Source organism: Hippocampus guttulatus, chromosome 2, assembly GCF_054856545.1.
Source record: "Hippocampus guttulatus isolate MCC_2025c chromosome 2, RoL_Hgut_1.0, whole genome shotgun sequence".
Classification (NCBI taxonomy): domain Eukaryota; kingdom Metazoa; phylum Chordata; class Actinopteri; order Syngnathiformes; family Syngnathidae; genus Hippocampus; species Hippocampus guttulatus.
Window position 1 is genome coordinate 15,698,659 of NC_141262.1, and position 18,505 is coordinate 15,717,163.

The following is an 18,505-nucleotide window of genomic DNA, read 5'->3' on the forward strand; positions in this document are numbered from 1 at the left end:
GTTTAGAAGAAGGCATTTTATCAAAGATATTGGCAGAGTATCCATGGCCTCTGCAACATTAACCCTTTCAGGCACAACGGTTACTACAGTGGACAGCTTCTCATTTTATCAGGTGCATGAAAGGGTTAAAGATACCTTGAACCTCGTCCTGCTTTTACATATTTACATATCGCTTGTATGTGTATTCTGTGTAGCTGATCTTTAACGGGTGCATTTTGTTTTATAGTGCTGCGGTGGCTTTTATTCACATTCACTGACTTTCTTTTCGTCCTCTTCTTTTCCTATCTCAGTTACCCGGCAGTGTGTGAGTTTTTACAGGCCAACAACTTGCTTTCTATCATAAGAGCACATGAAGCACAGGATGCTGGGTAAGATGTCTGTGTAATGTGTTGTTCAACATTTGTTTTCACTTGAAAAGCCAAATGCACAAGGACATTTTCTTCTTACGACAACCAGGAAAATGTCCTGTGCAAAACTCCAAGGCCGCCATGAGATATGTTGGAACAGATGGGCGCTGTTCCTTTGTTGCCATAGGGCTGCAAAAGGTTGAAAATCAATTTCTTTATCCAGGCACTCGCCAAAATTACTTTACATTAAAAATGTGGCTTCAGATTTAAGTGAAAGTGCTTTTGACGGTCTATCACGATCAAATTTCCACTTCTTTAGTTTTAATCATATATTTCCTTTTTGCCCCTGCTGGTACAGTGATCCCTCGCTATTTCGCGGTTCGTTTATCGCGGATTCGGTGCATCGCGGATTTTTTCAAACATATTCATAGAAATAAATAAATAAATAAAAAACGGACTGGTTACGAACTTTATGCGGACTTAAAAAAATGTTTTGTTTTTTTTTACCTGTATATGTTAATTGGTCGCATTTTCGTTTATCGCGGGTGGTTTTGGTCCCCATTAACCGTGATAAACGAGGGATTACTGTACTCTTCCTGTGTGGAGTTTGCGTGTTCTCCTCATGAGTGCGTGGGTTTTCTCCGGGTACCCGGCTGCCCTGATATTGGCTGGCAACCAGTTTAGAGTGCACCCTGCCTGTACCCGGCTCTCTCACCACATAGGAGATGTGTTACCGTAATACATGAACAATCGTGGCAGTGACGTGTCTTTTTTCCCTGGAGGGTGGCCTGACTGTACTTAATATAAGATGTGGTACCAATTTGAATGATCATCGATCAGCAATTGAGAGTCACCCGAGTTTCGCATCCACCATTAGCTGGCTGGATAAACAGATTTGACCGATGTGTAGCTTGTCTTTGTAGAATATTTACCCACGCTGTTTGAATTTGTTCGTCAACAAAGCGAGCAGGGAGGGCTGACATATGTCACATTGTTGCAAATTCGCACTCTTGCTTGACTGAAAAGAACTAAAACATCAAGTTTTGACATCTTGGGTTTATTCCTCTTTGAACTTATTGAAACACGCTGTGTCACTGACAGGAAATGGGAAACTGTGGAGATGCAATGAATTACAAGGTGAGGAGACAAATGCAAGTCGTGTCTCTTTACTCTCAAACAAAACTGACGGTTTTCACAGCAAGCAGCCAGCCACTCCCTTGTTAATCTTTAAACATATTTAATTCACGTCTCTGCCTTACAGACACCAGTATAGGTCTTAGATAGGATATGTAAACGCATCCATTTTCATCTAAACGTAATCATTTAACCTGAAGAAAGTCTGTGGCTGGCTAACGAAAAATAGGCTCAATGTTTTGTTAGTTATAAACTTTGAAACAACTGCTACTTTTGAAACATGGAAAGCGACATATACGAAGAGCGCATACAAAAATAATCACAGGTGCCGTATACCAGTATATTTTCTCTCCCATGTGGGAAAACCAACAATTATTACCGGAGCTTGACAGTCTTCTCCGCCTCTGCTTCTTAATTGTTCTGCATGCTGCCTAGCATGTTGCAGCACAGCGTGTGAGTACACTAAAAACGCGCCCCTGTAAATTTGGACTCTCGAAAATAGTAAAAAAATGATTTAACTAACACAGGAGTGTTTGTATGTCCAAAAAGTTTGTAAGATGAATGTTCATCGGCAGTAGTAAATTTAAAAATGTAACAGCAGAAGACTACGTTAAAATGATGACTGTCAAAAGGGTCCTCAAAACAGGAAAGCAAGTGATGTTTTTGCACTACTTTTTCCCTTACATTCAACCTCAGCCTGCCTTATTCACAAGCGATGATTTATTTACAGCAGACTGACCAGCTATCCTGATGTAGAATGGGAAAATACATGTTCATGTGGGGTTGTCATTGTCTCTGACCCATAATCCCCGCCCACCACCACCCCATCCCAGCATCTGTTAGCCGAGGGAAAAAAAAAATCCTCTCAATGTAATGCAGCAATTAAGGCAGCACTATTCCACTTGTTGTTGCTGCTGTACTCTTTGTTCAGTTTGGTGAACCCATTATCGGCCATCAACTGTGTACTATGCTTTTTGTGGTCCATGAGTCTTCATATTTGTGCAATACGTGGTTCATACACTTTGATCAGGAAACTTCACAATCTTCAGCCGACAAACCTTTAACTCTACGAAAATATCCCCATAGGTACCGTATGTACAGAAAGAGTCAGACAACGGGGTTTCCTTCACTCATCACCATCTTCTCTGCTCCAAACTACCTGGACGTCTATAATAACAAAGGTAACTCCCACATGAATACAAATACACACTCAGCTACATATTTAATCAGGTTAATTCCAACAAAAAGTTGAGCTAAAGTGTGTGCGTGCGTGTATTTGTGTTTCCAGCGGCGGTGCTGAAATATGAGAACAACGTAATGAACATCCGTCAGTTCAACTGCTCTGCTCACCCGTACTGGCTGCCTAACTTCATGGACGTCTTTACCTGGTCTCTGCCTTTTGTGGGGGAAAAGGGTATCACACGCATGCACACGTGCAGTATAATGTTGTATTTTTGTCCGGCACCCTTTGCAATGACGTCACTTACTGTTCATGACTTACTCTACCAGGGTAGTCAATGCTGTTACTTGTAACATCAGCCACGTTCAACAGCACTAAATGCAAAGGGACACCGCTGTTATTTTTGACATATTGAAGCGCGAAGCAGTAGAACAGATTGAGGGATCAAGATTATGTACCTGAGGTGTAGCGGCAAGCAAGAACTTGTAAAAATGTGCCGATGAACAAACATATTTTCAAAGTTGGGGTCTCTGTAGTACCAATTTATGTGCCTTTCAACCAGAATCATACTGCCAAAGCGCATCTGTTTGTCAACCAGGAAGTAGGCTGCCACCAATGTTCCCTCTTAATTTTCTGTGTGTCTGAGCATCCACACAAACTCCCTGAGCATTCCTTGGATTGCCTTGTGCCACATCAGACATGCACGTGGTGGCCAAACCAAGATCACACCTGTCCATAACCTGATCTCATAACAAGTTACACCACGCAATTATTGACGAAAAATAAATAAATCAACAAATAAATAAATCGAACCACCTACCTGTATATTAAAATAGAGGAAGGAGATTTGTACAATGCGCAAAATGAGCCCAGGTTTATAAGAATCGGCTCAAGATTGATGATTTTATGCCACTTTTCAAATCATGACCCGTACAGAAATTAATGTAAGTAAATGGGAGTATTTTAAAATAAATAATGACTCCAATATTTGCTATTAAAACAATGAAACAAAACAAAAAAAAAACCAAAACAATAACTGGTAATAAAAAATATGCATGGACCAACAAAGCAGTCGAATCAGCAGTTAAATTAAAGGCCAGGCAATAAAAGTAAGTTTTGAGAAGAGATTTAAAAGAAGAAAATGATGTCACCGCTCTGAGTTCTCAAGGCAGTGAGGTCCACAGACACAAAGCTCATACCACAAATGTGTGTTGTCCATATTACGTAGATGTTTTCTATTAGTGTTCAGCGCGAACACGATTCACGAGTGACTCGGCTCCTTTCGCTTTTAACCATCAATTAATATGGAATAAAGTCCCAATATGTGATAAAAAAGGGTAGAACCCGCTGAAGTTCTACACATGCCAGAAAACAATTTCATCCCAAAGGTTCAGAATTTTTTTTCAGGCCAATATTAAAAATGTGACAAAAACTTGTCATGTGGTCATTTTGTTGTGAGCCCAGTATGAATATTTCCATCTATAGTGACGGAGATGCTGGTGAACGTCTTGAGTATCTGCTCTGATGACGAACTCATGAATGATGGCGATGAGATCTTCGATGGTAAGAACACTCCACACTACCACTAAGGATTCAGCTGAACATTCCAGAATGTTAACAATTCGGAATCCATCGTATAAGAGTTTTCTTTGTGACAGTTAATAACATGCTGTTTGTCTCTTTTACAGCAAGTGCAGCTGCAGCCAGGAAGGAGGTGATTAAGAACAAAATCCGTGCCATCGGGAAGATGGCCAAAATGTTTTCTGTTCTACGGTGAGTTGACTTGAGAACCGCATCTAGAATGTATTGTGTTAGTCTGACGCCCTGGACGTTCCTTCATTTGATTTTTTTTTTTTTTTTTTTTGATTTGGCAATGCTGTCATGACCATCTCTATTTTTTTTTTATTATGACAATCAGAAGACACCCGAAAACTGTAAAAGGATCAAGTATTTCGTGTTCCAATCCCATTATGTTAAACTCTGTTAAGGGCAGGGGTGTCTAACTCATTTTAGTCACGAGCCAGTTTTGGTGTCCCCTTAAAGGGCCGTTGTGACTTTGTCACCGAGAGAGGTGTGCCCGAGGCCTCATGCATGCGGAAGGGCACGTTGAATTCCATGCAGGAGATCGACGTGCGCAAAGTGCATTTACACGTCAAGGAAGCGCAAGATCTCCACTTGTGGACGATGTAATCGGCCGTGCATGTATTGGATACCTTGCACCCACGACTGTGTGTGATAACCCAAGTTGTTGAGCACTGCAGTCATGGGAGGCTGTTAAAATATTTTTGAGATTAAAATGATTCTAATTTGTTTCCTGAATTGATTTCTATATTGATTCAGAGGGATTGTCCCATGCTGTTGTCATATAAATAAAATAAGATGCCACCCGTGACACACGTCCGCAAGTGCCGAATCTCTCTGCCTGTGTCTACATTAAATACACCAAACTCGTGTGACGCCACCTGCGCTACATTAAGACTTTTAGGTCGTCTAAAATTGAGTCTCCTTTTTCTCACCAAATTGGCAGGTGAGCCTGGTGGAGGATAATAGAAAACGCCCAAATTCAAATTCAAAGCGCAGTCGACCAAATTCACCTAAACGCTAACCGAGACTTGCGTCAGTACAAAAATAGAGATGTGTCTGTTTTTACACCGAGCACAGTCTACTTTCTGTGACCAAATTATCTTTTCCTATACTTACTCTTCATCTTCTCTCCCGCCTTCCCAGGGAGGAGAGTGAGAACGTGTTGACCCTGAAGGGGCTGACCCCCACAGGTATGCTGCCAAGCGGAGTGCTTTCAGGGGGCAAACAGACTCTGCAGAGCGGTGAGTGTTTTACACAATCGCAAACACACACTTAAACACACTTGACTGTCAAACCAAACCCAGAACTCTCCTGAAGACACCAAACATTTGAAAATAGATTAATCCACACACAGGTAACTACAAATATGGTAGACTTGGAAGCACGTGCGTTGGACCACACTGAGGTCTTTTCTTGCCTTCTTTCCTCTTCTCCTCTTGAACTTCCGTTTATCTCCTGTCATCCCTCTGCTTTGTGGACTCATTCCCTCTCTCCACTTCACTTCACTGGTGCTGAGGATACTAACAGCCTGCTGGTTGTACGTGTGAGACAGAGGGGGACGGATATCAGGGGAGAGGAGAGAAAGGGATAGTGTGTGAGTGAGCCAAAGGTACCGCTAACCCCAGGAGCTCTCAAACCTGCCTCGGCCTCAGCGTTGCTCTGCGGGCCTCACGTGGATTCAGCCTGAAACATGCTTTTGCGTACACAATGTGCAAGTTTCACACATATTTCCAACAGAGGGCCTGTATTTTTCATAAGCCTCCATGAGCCACAAACGCTGTCATGTCCAGAGATGTGTATCTGCGCAGAGCATGTTTCAGCCTTCACTCGTGTTTTTTTTGGGGGGGGGGGGGGGTTGTCTCCTCCGTCTCTTTGACTCTGCTCTCTCGGAATCTGTCGTCTTTCTTCCTGTCCCCTCTTCCTCTTCTGATCTGTCTGACCATCATTCAGCTACCATTGAGGCCATAGAAGCCATCGAGACAGTTAAGGATGCCGAAGGTAAAGCCACTCATATCACCGTGCGTGTGTGTGTGTGTGTGGTTGGGGGGGGGGGGTGCGAGCAGCATGGAAGCGCTCTTTGCCACCCATGCCCATTTTTACTTTACTCATGATGCACAACGCTTTTCTAACTGCATCCGCTCTCACAACAAAGCCGATAACCGCAGCTCGCTGAAGTCACCACATTAAAACACTTTCATATTCAAACAAACATACTCTTCATATTCTTTCTTTTTTTGGGGGGGGGGGGTTTAAATAACAACCTTCTTCATCTTTTTCTCTCCTAGCATACACAAGTGTTCACATTCGAAAGCCACTATCATTTTGGAACACACATACACATGCGCGCGCACACACATCAGTTGGTGGTGGGAGTGTGCATTGTTGAGGTGGATCTGGCCCCCTTGTTGTCTGCTTTTCCTTTTATTCAATATGTTATAGATGCTGTCGACGATGACTATGAAATCAATCTGTTTCCTCCTGTGAGCAACCTGTGAGGAGGGAGATGAAATTGTTGTCATATAAATATAAAAGGATACGTTGACTCCTTTTCTTTTAACTTTGTCCGCAAAAGGGCAAAAGAGATTTACAGCATTGGAAAGAGCTGATTGCCACAACTTTGTTTCAATACACTAAGCGCTGACACTGTTCACTTACCAAACAGATTGATGTCATGGTACTTGTATTTAATGTGTCAGTATTTTGTTTACAAAGGCTTGGTGGTGAAAAGCACGCTTTAATTAACTGCAATGTTCCGGTTTGTCTGTTCTTCCAAAATCACTGAGGTGTGGAAAGCAATGGTTTGCATATCAATTATTCAATGTGGAATTGAAGGCCTGGAACACGATCCGGTATGGACATAGTCAAGACTGGGAAATATTTGCAATATTGAGCTTTGGTGCTCATCCACAAGCCAGGATTTGAAGTTTGAAGAAGAAATCTCAGAATTACGGTCAAAGGAAAATACAAACAATGGCCTGTGGCATTTAGCACCGAAAGCAACACTGCAATTCGACCTGGCATGGGATTACAGTATAATGGTTTCCCGTAGGCCCTGGAATGCAACAGTCACATTTCCACCAAGTAGTATACTCCAGATCTATGGTGTGATTTGGAACTGTAAAACCTGCTCTGGCCTGTGTTTGTACCACAAGATTGTGGAGAGCTTTTTATTTTGAGAAAAGCCATGTTTTTATGCGACAATTACAGAGCAGTGAAATAGTATTTGCCCCTTTCCTGATTTCTGTGTTCTTTGCATATTTATCACATACAAAGGTTTCAGGTTCAGAAAAGCAATTTTGATATCACACAGGGACTGATCAAGGAAATACAAAATACACAATGCAGTTTCTAAATGCCAATGCACAAAAAAAAAAAAAATCAAAACCTACTTGCACCCTGAACCTAATCATGGGTTATTCTGAAATCAAGCATTTGCGATAATTGGTGATGAGTTTTTCTCATTGCTGTGGAGGAATTTTGGCCTGCTCTTCTTCGCAACATTGCTTCAACTTCGCCATGAAGGGTTCTCCAGCATGAACTGCCCATTTAAGGTCACACTACATCATCTCAATTGGATTTAAATCCTGACTTTGACTTTGCCACTCCTAAAACCTTAATATGGGGGAGGGGGTTAAACCAATCAGAATTGGACTTGCTGATGTGTTTTGGATCATTGACCTGCTGCATGATCCAAGAGCACTTGAGTTTGAAGGCGCAAACTGATTGTCGGACATTCTCCGTCATGATTTTCTGTTAGATAGCATACATCATTGTCCTATAAATCACAGCAAGTTGTCCTGGTCCTGAGTTAGCAAAGCAGCCACAGACCATCTCACTGTCACCGCCCTGTTTCCCTGTTGACAGAATGTTCTTTTTGGGTTGTCTCTGTGTGATATTAAAATTGGTTTGACGAACTGAACTCTCTGTGTGTGTGATAAATATGCAAACGAACACAGAAATCAGGAAGGGGGCAAATACTTTTTCACGGCAGGTTTAGTACAAGCAATGCCAAATGGAGGTAATGTTTGCTTGAAATATTTTTGTCCACTCCCAAAATAGTGTTCCCTCCCAAACTGAACGGGGCAGCTTGGTGGAACGTAAACCAGGCCAAAGAGATTTCAAGTTCACAAGCTAGCATGCTAAAAAAAGACAACAAACAAACAAAAATGTTCGAAGCCATGGCATTTCGGATAACTTCTGAACATATTCTGTGTTGCAGGCATCATATTCCCCTTGTATCTTGCTATAATTCACCACAAGGTGAACTCATTACAAAGTCTTTGCTCACACAGCCTCTTTTGAATTTGGATTTGTATTTATAACCTTGTCTGTGACTTATCATAACTACAATCCATAATTTGTTCAAGTCAATAAATTATGGGTATTTCTTGTATGGTGGGTTTTTTTTCTGTGATGTAAATAGACCCCTTAGACCAATGTTGGATGTCCACTGTGAAGCAGAATATTTGTAAGTGGCTGCATGTTGGTGAAAGATAGTAGCAGTCTGAACAGTGGGGCTTTTCAATGGGAGTATCTGTCATCATTGATGACAAATGCTGTTGATAGGTGGCGGCTGAAACTGTCACCTGGTCTGCTGTGTTTTCGTTTGTGAAAAATTTGTCAAGTTGTCTTGTGAAACTATATAAAATGGCCAAATTAAACGGCTGCTTTTCTTTCCTTTAGGAATAAGCCTCAATTGTTCCTCAATTGACGGTACAAAGTGGAGCAACAACTCTTGTAGTTAAGCCTAATTAAATGAGTCCGCTGTTTTAAGCAGTTAAAATAAATGAAAACATGACGACTCCATTTGCGAGACCAAATGAACCACCATTTCTGTTAGAGCTGTGATTTGTTTCATCCGCTCGCCCTCCAAAGGGCTTTGCTGATCTAGGATCAGTGGTTAGGTCCTCCAGCTAATCCGGGCTCAGCATGGAGAACAACAGATAAACGCTGCCTGATGTGTGTAGATACTGCGAGAAGAACAAGCGCAGTATGACTAGATTCTGTTTATCCAAACCGAAAGCTTCCGGGAGATAGACAGGACTAAATAATCTGCTTGTCCTGACTGGTATTAAACAAAAGCATTAAAAGGTTCTGCCAATTAGATTAGACTCGAGCTGGACTGACATTCAGTCAAGAGGGTTTTTCTTTCAAGAGTTTGGATGCAGGCATTTCTTTCAAGCGTCCAGATAATAACTGCATATGCACTGTTTGTGCGTCTGCTTGTCTTCGCAGCCATCCGAGGCTTCTCCCCGCAGCATCGGATCAGCAGTTTTGAGGAGGCCAAAGGTCTGGACCGAATCAACGAGAGAATGCCGCCGCGGCGTGACGCCATCAACAGTGTGGGCCTGTCCATGGGCCGCATGAATATGGGAGAGCCCAATGGGACGGATAGCAACAGCAATATACAGTGATTGGATGCGTATTGTCACATGGCCAGACGCAGTTCCTGCAGTTTCAACCCTCGTATAGCGCCATCCTGAACGATAATCTGTACATAGTCAGACTCGATACGCAAAAGCATTACACACAAACGCATATTTCACACATACAAAACATACGCACACTCATATGATTACCGGTACCTACTCCTTGTTTTTCGCTGTACGTTAAGGCTTGAGTGTGGCCGGACTTTAGGAAGTCTTCTCTATTCAGAGAACTACCACTCCCTTGTACCCGCGGCAAGAAAGAGGAAAGAAACTACAAAATGAGCAGAACGAGAGAGGCGACTATTCACTGTGCATGTCGGCGATCACCAGTGAGTGCACAGCGTCAGCGTCATGCGGCCGCGTAGATGGAATGAGTCGCGTTGACGAGGAGCGAATGGGGTCAAGGTGCGGCCATCGGAAGCTTCAGAGTCTTGTTCCTGTTTGCAGCAAAACGCGAGAAGTGGAACCAAATGTATAAAAAGTGATGTTTTTATGGGAAGGATGATATGCTTTAACAGTGTCCATGCAGTTATATTTGACAAATGTGCCGTTCACCAAGATAGAGGTGGGGGGGGGGGAAACGAGCGGTGGCTTATCCAGCAAAGATGCGCAAAGATAATCGCAGCCTGATCTGAGCCCTCGTCTGTTATTGTGGGGAGAACATTCCCATTTGCTTTTGTAGCACAAGACCTCCACCGAATTAAGAGTGGAGGGCCACTCACCCCCTCTGGTCTCAGGCTAACTAGCTCTCGGGGAAAAAAAAATGTCGGAAACTAGGCTGTGATGAAGTATCTCTCCTGAGCGTTGGTATGTAAATAGCATACTTGGAACGTTTATATTGCACACCTGATGCAAGATGCAGTTGAGCAGTAATGGATTGCTTCATGTTTGTGAGAGGACGGTGGTTGAAATGTGAAGTCATTCAAAATTAATTCCCTTTCCGCAACCCTCTTGCTACCAAATGGCAGTGATGGCCAACAATCTCTGGCCTGAATAGCAGGAAATTCTATTTTACAGAAGAAACAGATTCTTCAAGAAAAGAAGTCTGAGGAAAAACATCTTTGTAAAGCATTTATATTAACGCGTTGGTGCATGCACAGTTAAGTTATTTGATAATACTGTAATGTGAATTATATTTGTGCTCTGTGTTTCACCATAGTAAGAGTTTTTTTTCTTCTGTTTTTCTGGCTAATGTGAGGAGTAATGACAGTTTGCTCATCATGTAAATTTGAATTTTTTTGTATTCACTTTGTGTGATTTTAGGTTGACTTTTCTTCCCAGTTCTTTTCATCACCGCCTTCCCGTTTCTTTTAGCGCTGTCCAGAATGACGGAACACTTTGAATCAAAGGTGTGGAGTCCGCAGCCAATATTTTGTTCTTTGTCAATGTACAGGAATCGTTTATAATGAAATACGAATTAGTATTGAATGACCACCCAATATACAGAGGCACAGGCGATTGGGCAGCCAAAAGCATGATTGCATGGTTTAAAATTTTTTTTTTAAAAAAAAGTGCAGTTCAAAGCAAAAAGCAGCAAGACACATTTTAACACAGTACGCCGTGTTGCTGTGACAATTTAAAGAACTGTGTACTCACATACATCTTCATTCCTCGTTATTGATATTTATGGTTCAATGCTTATATTTATTACAAACATAATTCTTAATATTTAATCTCTCTCTCCGATTGTTGCTTTTTATGTTCCGTTTCTCCTTGATCGATCTTGCTGTGATTCTTTGGGTGGGAGAGGTGAAACCATGTGCCCCTGGCAACCCCATGCCATGCCATTGCGACTGTGCCACGGTTTCTTTTCCCTCTCTCATTCTCACTTTCTCTCGCTGTCTTTTCTTTCCCTTCTCTTGCTCACCCTTTTGGTTTTCAACTCTCCAATCACTAACACTATAAGCATGCCCCTGGGACGATCCACTTTTTTTACTCTTGAATAAAATATGCATGAAACTTTGGTATCAATCCTGGGCCTTTTGTTCCTGGAGATGAAACATTGCAAACTCCATGTCCCCTCCATCCAGCCATCCATTTTCTAATCCTCTGATCCTCACAAGGGCCGCGGGTTGTGCTGGAGCCTATCCCAGCTGTCTTCGGGCAGTAGGAAGGTGACAACCTGTCACGTAGCACGGTGGACCCCAAAAAGCAGGCAGGAGGGAGGAGCAGGGTGTATTTGAAGAATTGTATTTAAAACAAAACTAAATCCAAAACAAACAAAGTCCAAAGTATCAAACAAAACCCATGACTAAAACATAACAGAAGCCAACAGCAAACAGCAACACACATGACAGTAGCAAAAAGCAACAATGACCCGACACCGAGTGTTCGGGCTGGGAGTCCTTTTAAAGGCCTGATTACCTATGACCAACAGGTGTGCAGCTGCCAGGGGAGCCCTACAGTGCCACCTGTTGGTCCCTAAACCGAATCATGACAGTACCCCTCCCTCAAGGGACGGATCCCAGACGTCCCAAAGTTGTCCAAAAGCTTGCCTCGCCGGGGAACAGGAACTAAAAGCGACGGCAATCCTTGCCTCGCCGCAAAACGGGAACAATCGCGATGGCGACCTTCGCCTCGCCGAAATACAGGAACTATAAGTGACGGTGACCTTCACCTCGCCAGGGAACAGGAGCAAAAGCGACGGCAATCCTTTTGGCTGGGCGTGGCCTGACGTGGACGGAGCTCGACGTAACGGGGGACATGGAACAGCCGGACGTGAACAGGGGCTCGGCCTGACGTGGGCGTGGACGTAGCACGGCTCGTCGTCGACGTGAATGCGACTCAGCTCCAACAGACACGTGACGAGCCTCGGCTCAACGTAGACGCGGACGGGGCTCGGCCCACCGTAGACGCGGCTTGACGAGACGAAAACAGGACAGCCGCATCCCTAGCGCTGCCTGAAAGGGGAAAGGGGTGTCGGCCGCAGACGCGCTCCGCCAGGCACATGGCGGAACAGGGACCAGTCCTTACTACCTGCGGGGTCCAGGTGGTCGGGTCATTCTGTCACGTAGCACGGTGGTGGTGGACCCCAAAAAGCAGGCAGGAGGGAGGAGCAGGGTGTATTTGAAGAATTGTATTTAAAACAAAGAAAACTAAATCCAAAACAAACGAAGTCCAAAGTATCAAACAAAACCCATGACTAAAACTAAAACATAACAATGAACTAAACATAACAGAAGCAAACAGCAACACACATGACAGTAGCAAAAAGCAACAATGACCCGACACCGAGTGTTCGGGCTGGGAGTCCTTTTAGAGGCCTGATTACCTATGACCAATAGGTGTGCAGCTGCCAGGGGAGCCCTACAGTGCCACCTGTTGGTCCCTAAACCGAATCATGACACAACCTGAACTGGCTGCCAGCCGATCGCAGGGCACACAAAGACCAACAACCATTCGCGCTCACAATCACACCAAGGTGACAATTTAGAGTCATGCATTGACCTGCCACGCATGTTTTGGGAATGTGGGAGGACACCGGGACAGCCGAAGAAAACCCACCCTGGCACGGGGAGAACATGCAAACTCCACACAGGATGTGTGGAGCCCAGAGTCGGACCCTGCACCTCTGCACTGTGAGGCCTGCGTGTTAATCAGTCAATAACCACCATTCAGTCCAAAGATACATTGTATGTGTCGAGGCTTTTGGGTTGTAATTTGCACTGTAGCAAACCAACCGAGGTGAGTGTTGTCACCTTCTTCTTTCAAGAAGATATGTGGTAAATGTAATTAATGTGAGGGAGCCAAGATTTCCCCAACTGCATCCTGAACATCTCCACTGTGGAACTGTTGAGATCATTGGTACATTCTATGGGTGACTTGAGCGAGGCCGTTGGGTCGCGATGATGTTTTTTCCTGGCTCTACACCCCCTTAGCCATCTGCATTCTGGCACAAATACCTAGTGTTAATTTGAATATTATGTTTAGACAAGTGAACATATAGAACATGCTATTACAAGGCAACATTTTTGACTTGACTTTTGCATTAAGGAAGCAGACAAGGTGGTAAAATGGGGAGCATGTCGGCTTCACAGTGCAGAGGTGCAGGGTTCGATTCCGGCTCCGGTCTTCCTGTGTGGAGTTCTCCATGTGCCTGCGTGGGTTTTCTCCGGGTTCTCTGGTTTCCTCCCACATTCCAAAAACATGCATGGCAGGCTGATTGAACACTCCAAGTGTGATTGTGAGCACAAATGGTTGTTGGTCTATGTATGCCCTGCGATTGGCTGGCAACCAGTTCAGGGTGGACACAACTGCCCGAAGACAGCTGGGATAGGCTACAGAACAACTGCGAACCTTGTGAGGATCAAAGGATTAGAAAATGGATAGAAAGAAGCAGACTAAAAGTGACGAAGTGACTCTATGTGGCTATTTTAAATACACACTGGAATTCTTTGTGTCTAGTTTGACAGTATAACCAAACGGAGAGGAACAAAAAGAAGAGAGAGACAGAAAGCGAGCGAGAGAGAGTGAGATAGCCTGTATAAAAGTTGGGTCACTCATATTTGAAGGCACCACTGTGCTTCCTTTATTTCCGATGTCAGCGTCTGTTTGTTGTTTCTCCAGAACTGGGAAGAACCTCCTTCTTCCCTGACTGGCACTGACCCAGAAATGTCGCTTATTTTCGAGTCTTTGGGAGGAGAGAACAAACAAACGTGAATCAATTAAGGTTTGATGCTGGGATGAGAGTCTATTTGTACAACAGATGTCCTCATGATGAGCTTCACTGACAACATTCGAGTCGACGTTTATCAACATGAGATGCGCTGAGCAAATTGCAGCTGATGCCATTTGATCTACTTCCAGAGCCACAAATATCCTCTTCCACTTGGGAACTGGAACTAATTGTAGAAATGAAATGCAAGCACATGATCAGGTAGGCACCAAATTGAAATCTTAGTGATGCATTTTAGGCTGTAAAAATATAATTCCTTCATCCCCACAGAGCTCAGTGGTCTATGAGGTGCGTCATAAAAAAGTACAATACAATATTTCACTATTCCAAGTACTCCCTCTGGAGTCTACTGCAGTTTTCCAGCCTTTTCTGCCACACCTTCATACACTCCTAAAAGAATTCGGCGATGATTCTCCGCAGCTCCGTCGTCGCAGCCGCTTTGATTTTGCCCACATCTTCAAAACGGTCCACATGGGAAATCACACAGTGTCAGGTCATGTGCTTAGGGAGTTTGCTCCAGCAAGGCAATGCCTGTCTTGGCCAGGAACTGAGCAAGTCAGGCATTGTGAGAAGGCACTTTGCCATGAAGCAGCCACGAGTTGTCCTGCCACGACTTTCACCTCATCTTGTGCACTGAACAAAGCGAAGGCCGCAGGGTCTCCTTATAGATGTGCCGGTTGATCGTCTGGCTCACTCTAGGGAAACGCTCGTAGTTTGTGGACTGGCTTTAGAATACATCTTTAGAGACATTAGCTTCGGACCTTTTTCTGACACATCTCGACACACTCTTCAAGATATGAAGCACTAATATTTAAGGGACTATAACACAGTGCAGCTAAGTCTGTCTGTTGCTTTTGTTCTAAATATATGTGCATCATACATAAGAAGGTGCTGCGTGTTTGCGGGGGATGCCATTTTCTTTTGCCTGACACCTTCAAAAGGGTGTCAGGTGGCTCCCGCTGAGAGGTGATGTGTTTTGACATTCTTGGTGTGCAGAGTCCATGAGGGATGGCGATTTCAGACATCTAGGGGGTCAAATATGGCCCAAAGCCTGCCTTTGTCCTTTAACTTGGCCTACCGGGACTGCTGCTGCCGCATCACTAACAATCCTTGAAGTATAACAATCATTTTAAACAGCGGTTATCAAATGAAAAGTTGGATTTAGAGCGCAAAATTATTTCTAGGAAAACGTAGGAAGACATTTCTAACTTGACAGTGCTTCAGGTGTAAGGCTTGCAAACAATAGTTCCTGCCGAGTAACGGAGGAACAAAAGAGCTGAACCCCACAGAATGAAATGTGCTGTAGTCCAGTTCGGAATGAACTGTTCATTCCGAATCCATGCGGACTGAATTACGAATTGAATGAATGAAAGCGAACCAGAGAAACTTAATCGATGCGCTTCGTGCTTGATGTACTGCAGGTATCAAACCACCACCTGCTTTAACGTTTATGCCATACCTGCGCTAAATTAGCAGCATATGGAATTACCAAAACCCCTTTATGTGTTAAGGTAACAGTGTCATGTTTTGGTGGTGGTGGAGGACCCCAAAAAGCAGGCAGGAGGGAGGAGCAGGGTGTACGTGACAAATTGTATTAAAACATAGAGAAAACTACTGTAAATCCAAAACAAACAGAGTCCAAAGTATCAAACAAAAATCATGATTGAAGCTAAAACTTAGTGATGGGTCCAGCGACACCTGCGTCGGGCTCACAGAGCAATCCACGTGTCTGTACGTGTGCTGCTTCATTACATCACGTGACCGACACGTGAACTGCATCTGAACTGCGTCCAGACTGCGTCGACACAGTCCAGGCTGCGTCACTCAGGGCAGGGGGCGTCGACTCAGTCCAGGGGGCGTCGAGGCAGCAAAAGCCCGCCACACAGTGTTTATAAGGATGTGCGTCTGGCGACACGATGACGATCAAGCTTCCAGGAAGCAGTTGCTCATCAGGCACTGCTGAACTTCATTATCAAGGACTGCCAGCCCCTCAGCATTGTGGAGAGTGAAGGGTTCAAGGAACTGATTCAGGTCCTTGAACCCTCATATGTTTTGCCGACAAGAAAGGTCTGTGTGAAAGTTCCATAAAATAGTAGATGAATCGCCAATAATGTATTTGCTTTTGGTTTAATTTTCAGACCATCAAGAAAATGGTGGCTGACAAATACAAGGAGGAACGGGAAAAAGTGAAAATGGAAGTACAGCAAACTGTGGCAGTGAGTATAACAACTGACATGTGAACCTCTGTGAACATGGAGGCCTACTTGGCACTCACCTGTCACTACATTAATGAAAATATGCAGTTGTGTTCATCAGTGTTGGGAGTACAATATTTCCCACAGAATCACACTGCTGACAATTTGGCCCAGGTCAAAAGGGGCATGATGGAGGCCATAACCAACAAAGTAAAGTGTCTTGTGACTGACTCTGCACCAAACATGATCGCATCCACTAGACACCTCCAAATACGCCACTCAATTTGCATTGCACACAGTCTTAATTTATTAGTTAGAAAATCATGTGACCAGGTCCCTGCACTCACAGACATTAGGAACAAAGCTCGGCACATTGTCACATTTTTCCGTTCAAGCACTACAGCCAAGGAGAAGCTTGCTCAGGTGCAGCAACAGATGGGACGTTCAACCCTGAAACTCATCAATGAGGTGCCAACACGCTGGAACAGTACCTATGAAATGCTGTCAAGGCTGCATGATGAGAGGGAACCAGTGTGGGTATCTCTGGCCTCTCTAAAGACAGATTTGGCTCCACTGACAGCTGATGAGTTCACCATCATAAGAGAAGCACTTCTAGTGCTTTCTCCATTCCATCAAGCTACAGTGGAGTTATCTGAAGAGAGGCGAGTGTCTGGTTCAAAGGTCATCCCGATGATGAAAATGCTTTATCATGCACTTGAGCGCCACGCTTCAACCTTGCACACACAGCCAGTCATACAACTCTACGAACACCTCAAGCGTCGAGTCACAGACACTGCTTCCAGTTTGGAGTCTATGAATGTGTTAACCTTAGCAACACTTCTAGACCCCAGATTCAAATCACTTGGATTCCGCAGTTCCTCCAGGTGCACGGAGGCCATATCCAGACTGCGGTCTGAGTGCGTGCGTGTCATCGGGTGCACAAACGAGGCCCAGCCCGGACCATCATCGCAGCCCTCTGCAACTACATCAGGCATGTTACTCATCATTATTAGTTTGTTATTGGAAACTGTTCTAAATGCCAATTTGTTGGGTTTCGTTTTTTTTTAGGTGGCCTGTGGCGATGATGAGGTTGGGAGACTTGGAAGAGGTGCAACAGCAGATGCAATATCTGAGGTCCAGCGATACCTGGCACAGGGGAATATTGCACGTGACCAAGACCCGCTGTTGTACTGGAAGGACCAACACACTTCTTTCCCAAACCTCTCCCACCTCGCAAAGGAGTTCCTTTGTACGCCAGCCTCATCTGTCCCTTGTGAGCGTGTGTTCTCCACAGCAGGGGAAATTGCATGTAAAAAACGCAACAGACTGAAATTTAAAACACTGGGGCATCTTATTTTTCTAAATAAAAATTTGTGACGACAAAGCCCACAAGCATCCTCATTCACATGATTTTCAAATTATTGAAACATAGTAACTCGCTTGTGGAGTTCAAAAACAAATTCAAGAGAGTAGTACAATAAAGCTACACAAATCAGAATTAAGCTGATAAAAATGTATATTTGTAAAATATAGTAATACATCAGAATTAAATTGATAAATTTATTAATTGTATTAATGAAATGCTGTATCCATTACGAATATGAGAAAACATGAGAAAATCGACATAAATGTGCTCGAATGAGCATGTATATACAAACCTAAAGTTGTAAAAATAAATAAGTATAGCACACATAAAGGTAAAAGCGTTGATATGTAGACTTTTTCCTTTTCATTTCTGTCGTGAAAAATGATCAATTCATATATTATCTAGTCTTACCCCTTTTTATATAAGTTTTTACTTCTTCCTACTCCTTTGAACATATAATTGCGATGACTATTTTCTTTTCCTTTTTTATATCTAACTTCACTTTTTGCCAGTGTATTACTGTATTGTATATTTTATATGTTCAATAAACAATAAACAAGCATTGAATGATACAATTTGAATGCATGGATGTGAA

The 18,505-nt window shown here is 43.6% G+C and overlaps 1 protein-coding gene across 2 annotated transcripts in view; it reads left to right on the plus strand.

Annotated features, from left to right (window-relative positions):
* LOC147208648 (protein phosphatase 3 catalytic subunit alpha-like) overlaps window positions 1–11,645 on the plus strand; it is a 35,148-nt gene extending 23,503 nt beyond the window's left edge. The window contains exons 7-14 of one of the 2 annotated variants that reach the window (XM_086138723.1): window positions 291–368; window positions 2,568–2,662; window positions 2,770–2,895; window positions 4,147–4,224; window positions 4,350–4,434; window positions 5,389–5,486; window positions 6,196–6,243; window positions 9,481–11,645. In XM_086138723.1, the coding sequence (XP_085994849.1) occupies window positions 291–368; window positions 2,568–2,662; window positions 2,770–2,895; window positions 4,147–4,224; window positions 4,350–4,434; window positions 5,389–5,486; window positions 6,196–6,243; window positions 9,481–9,659 (787 nt within the window). In that variant the 3' untranslated portion in view covers window positions 9,660–11,645. The remainder of the gene's footprint in view (window positions 1–290; window positions 369–2,567; window positions 2,663–2,769; window positions 2,896–4,146; window positions 4,225–4,349; window positions 4,435–5,388; window positions 5,487–6,195; window positions 6,244–9,480) is intronic. The other variant, XM_086138732.1, reaches the window with a different exon arrangement.
* Window positions 11,646–18,505: the final 6,860 nt, after the last annotated feature.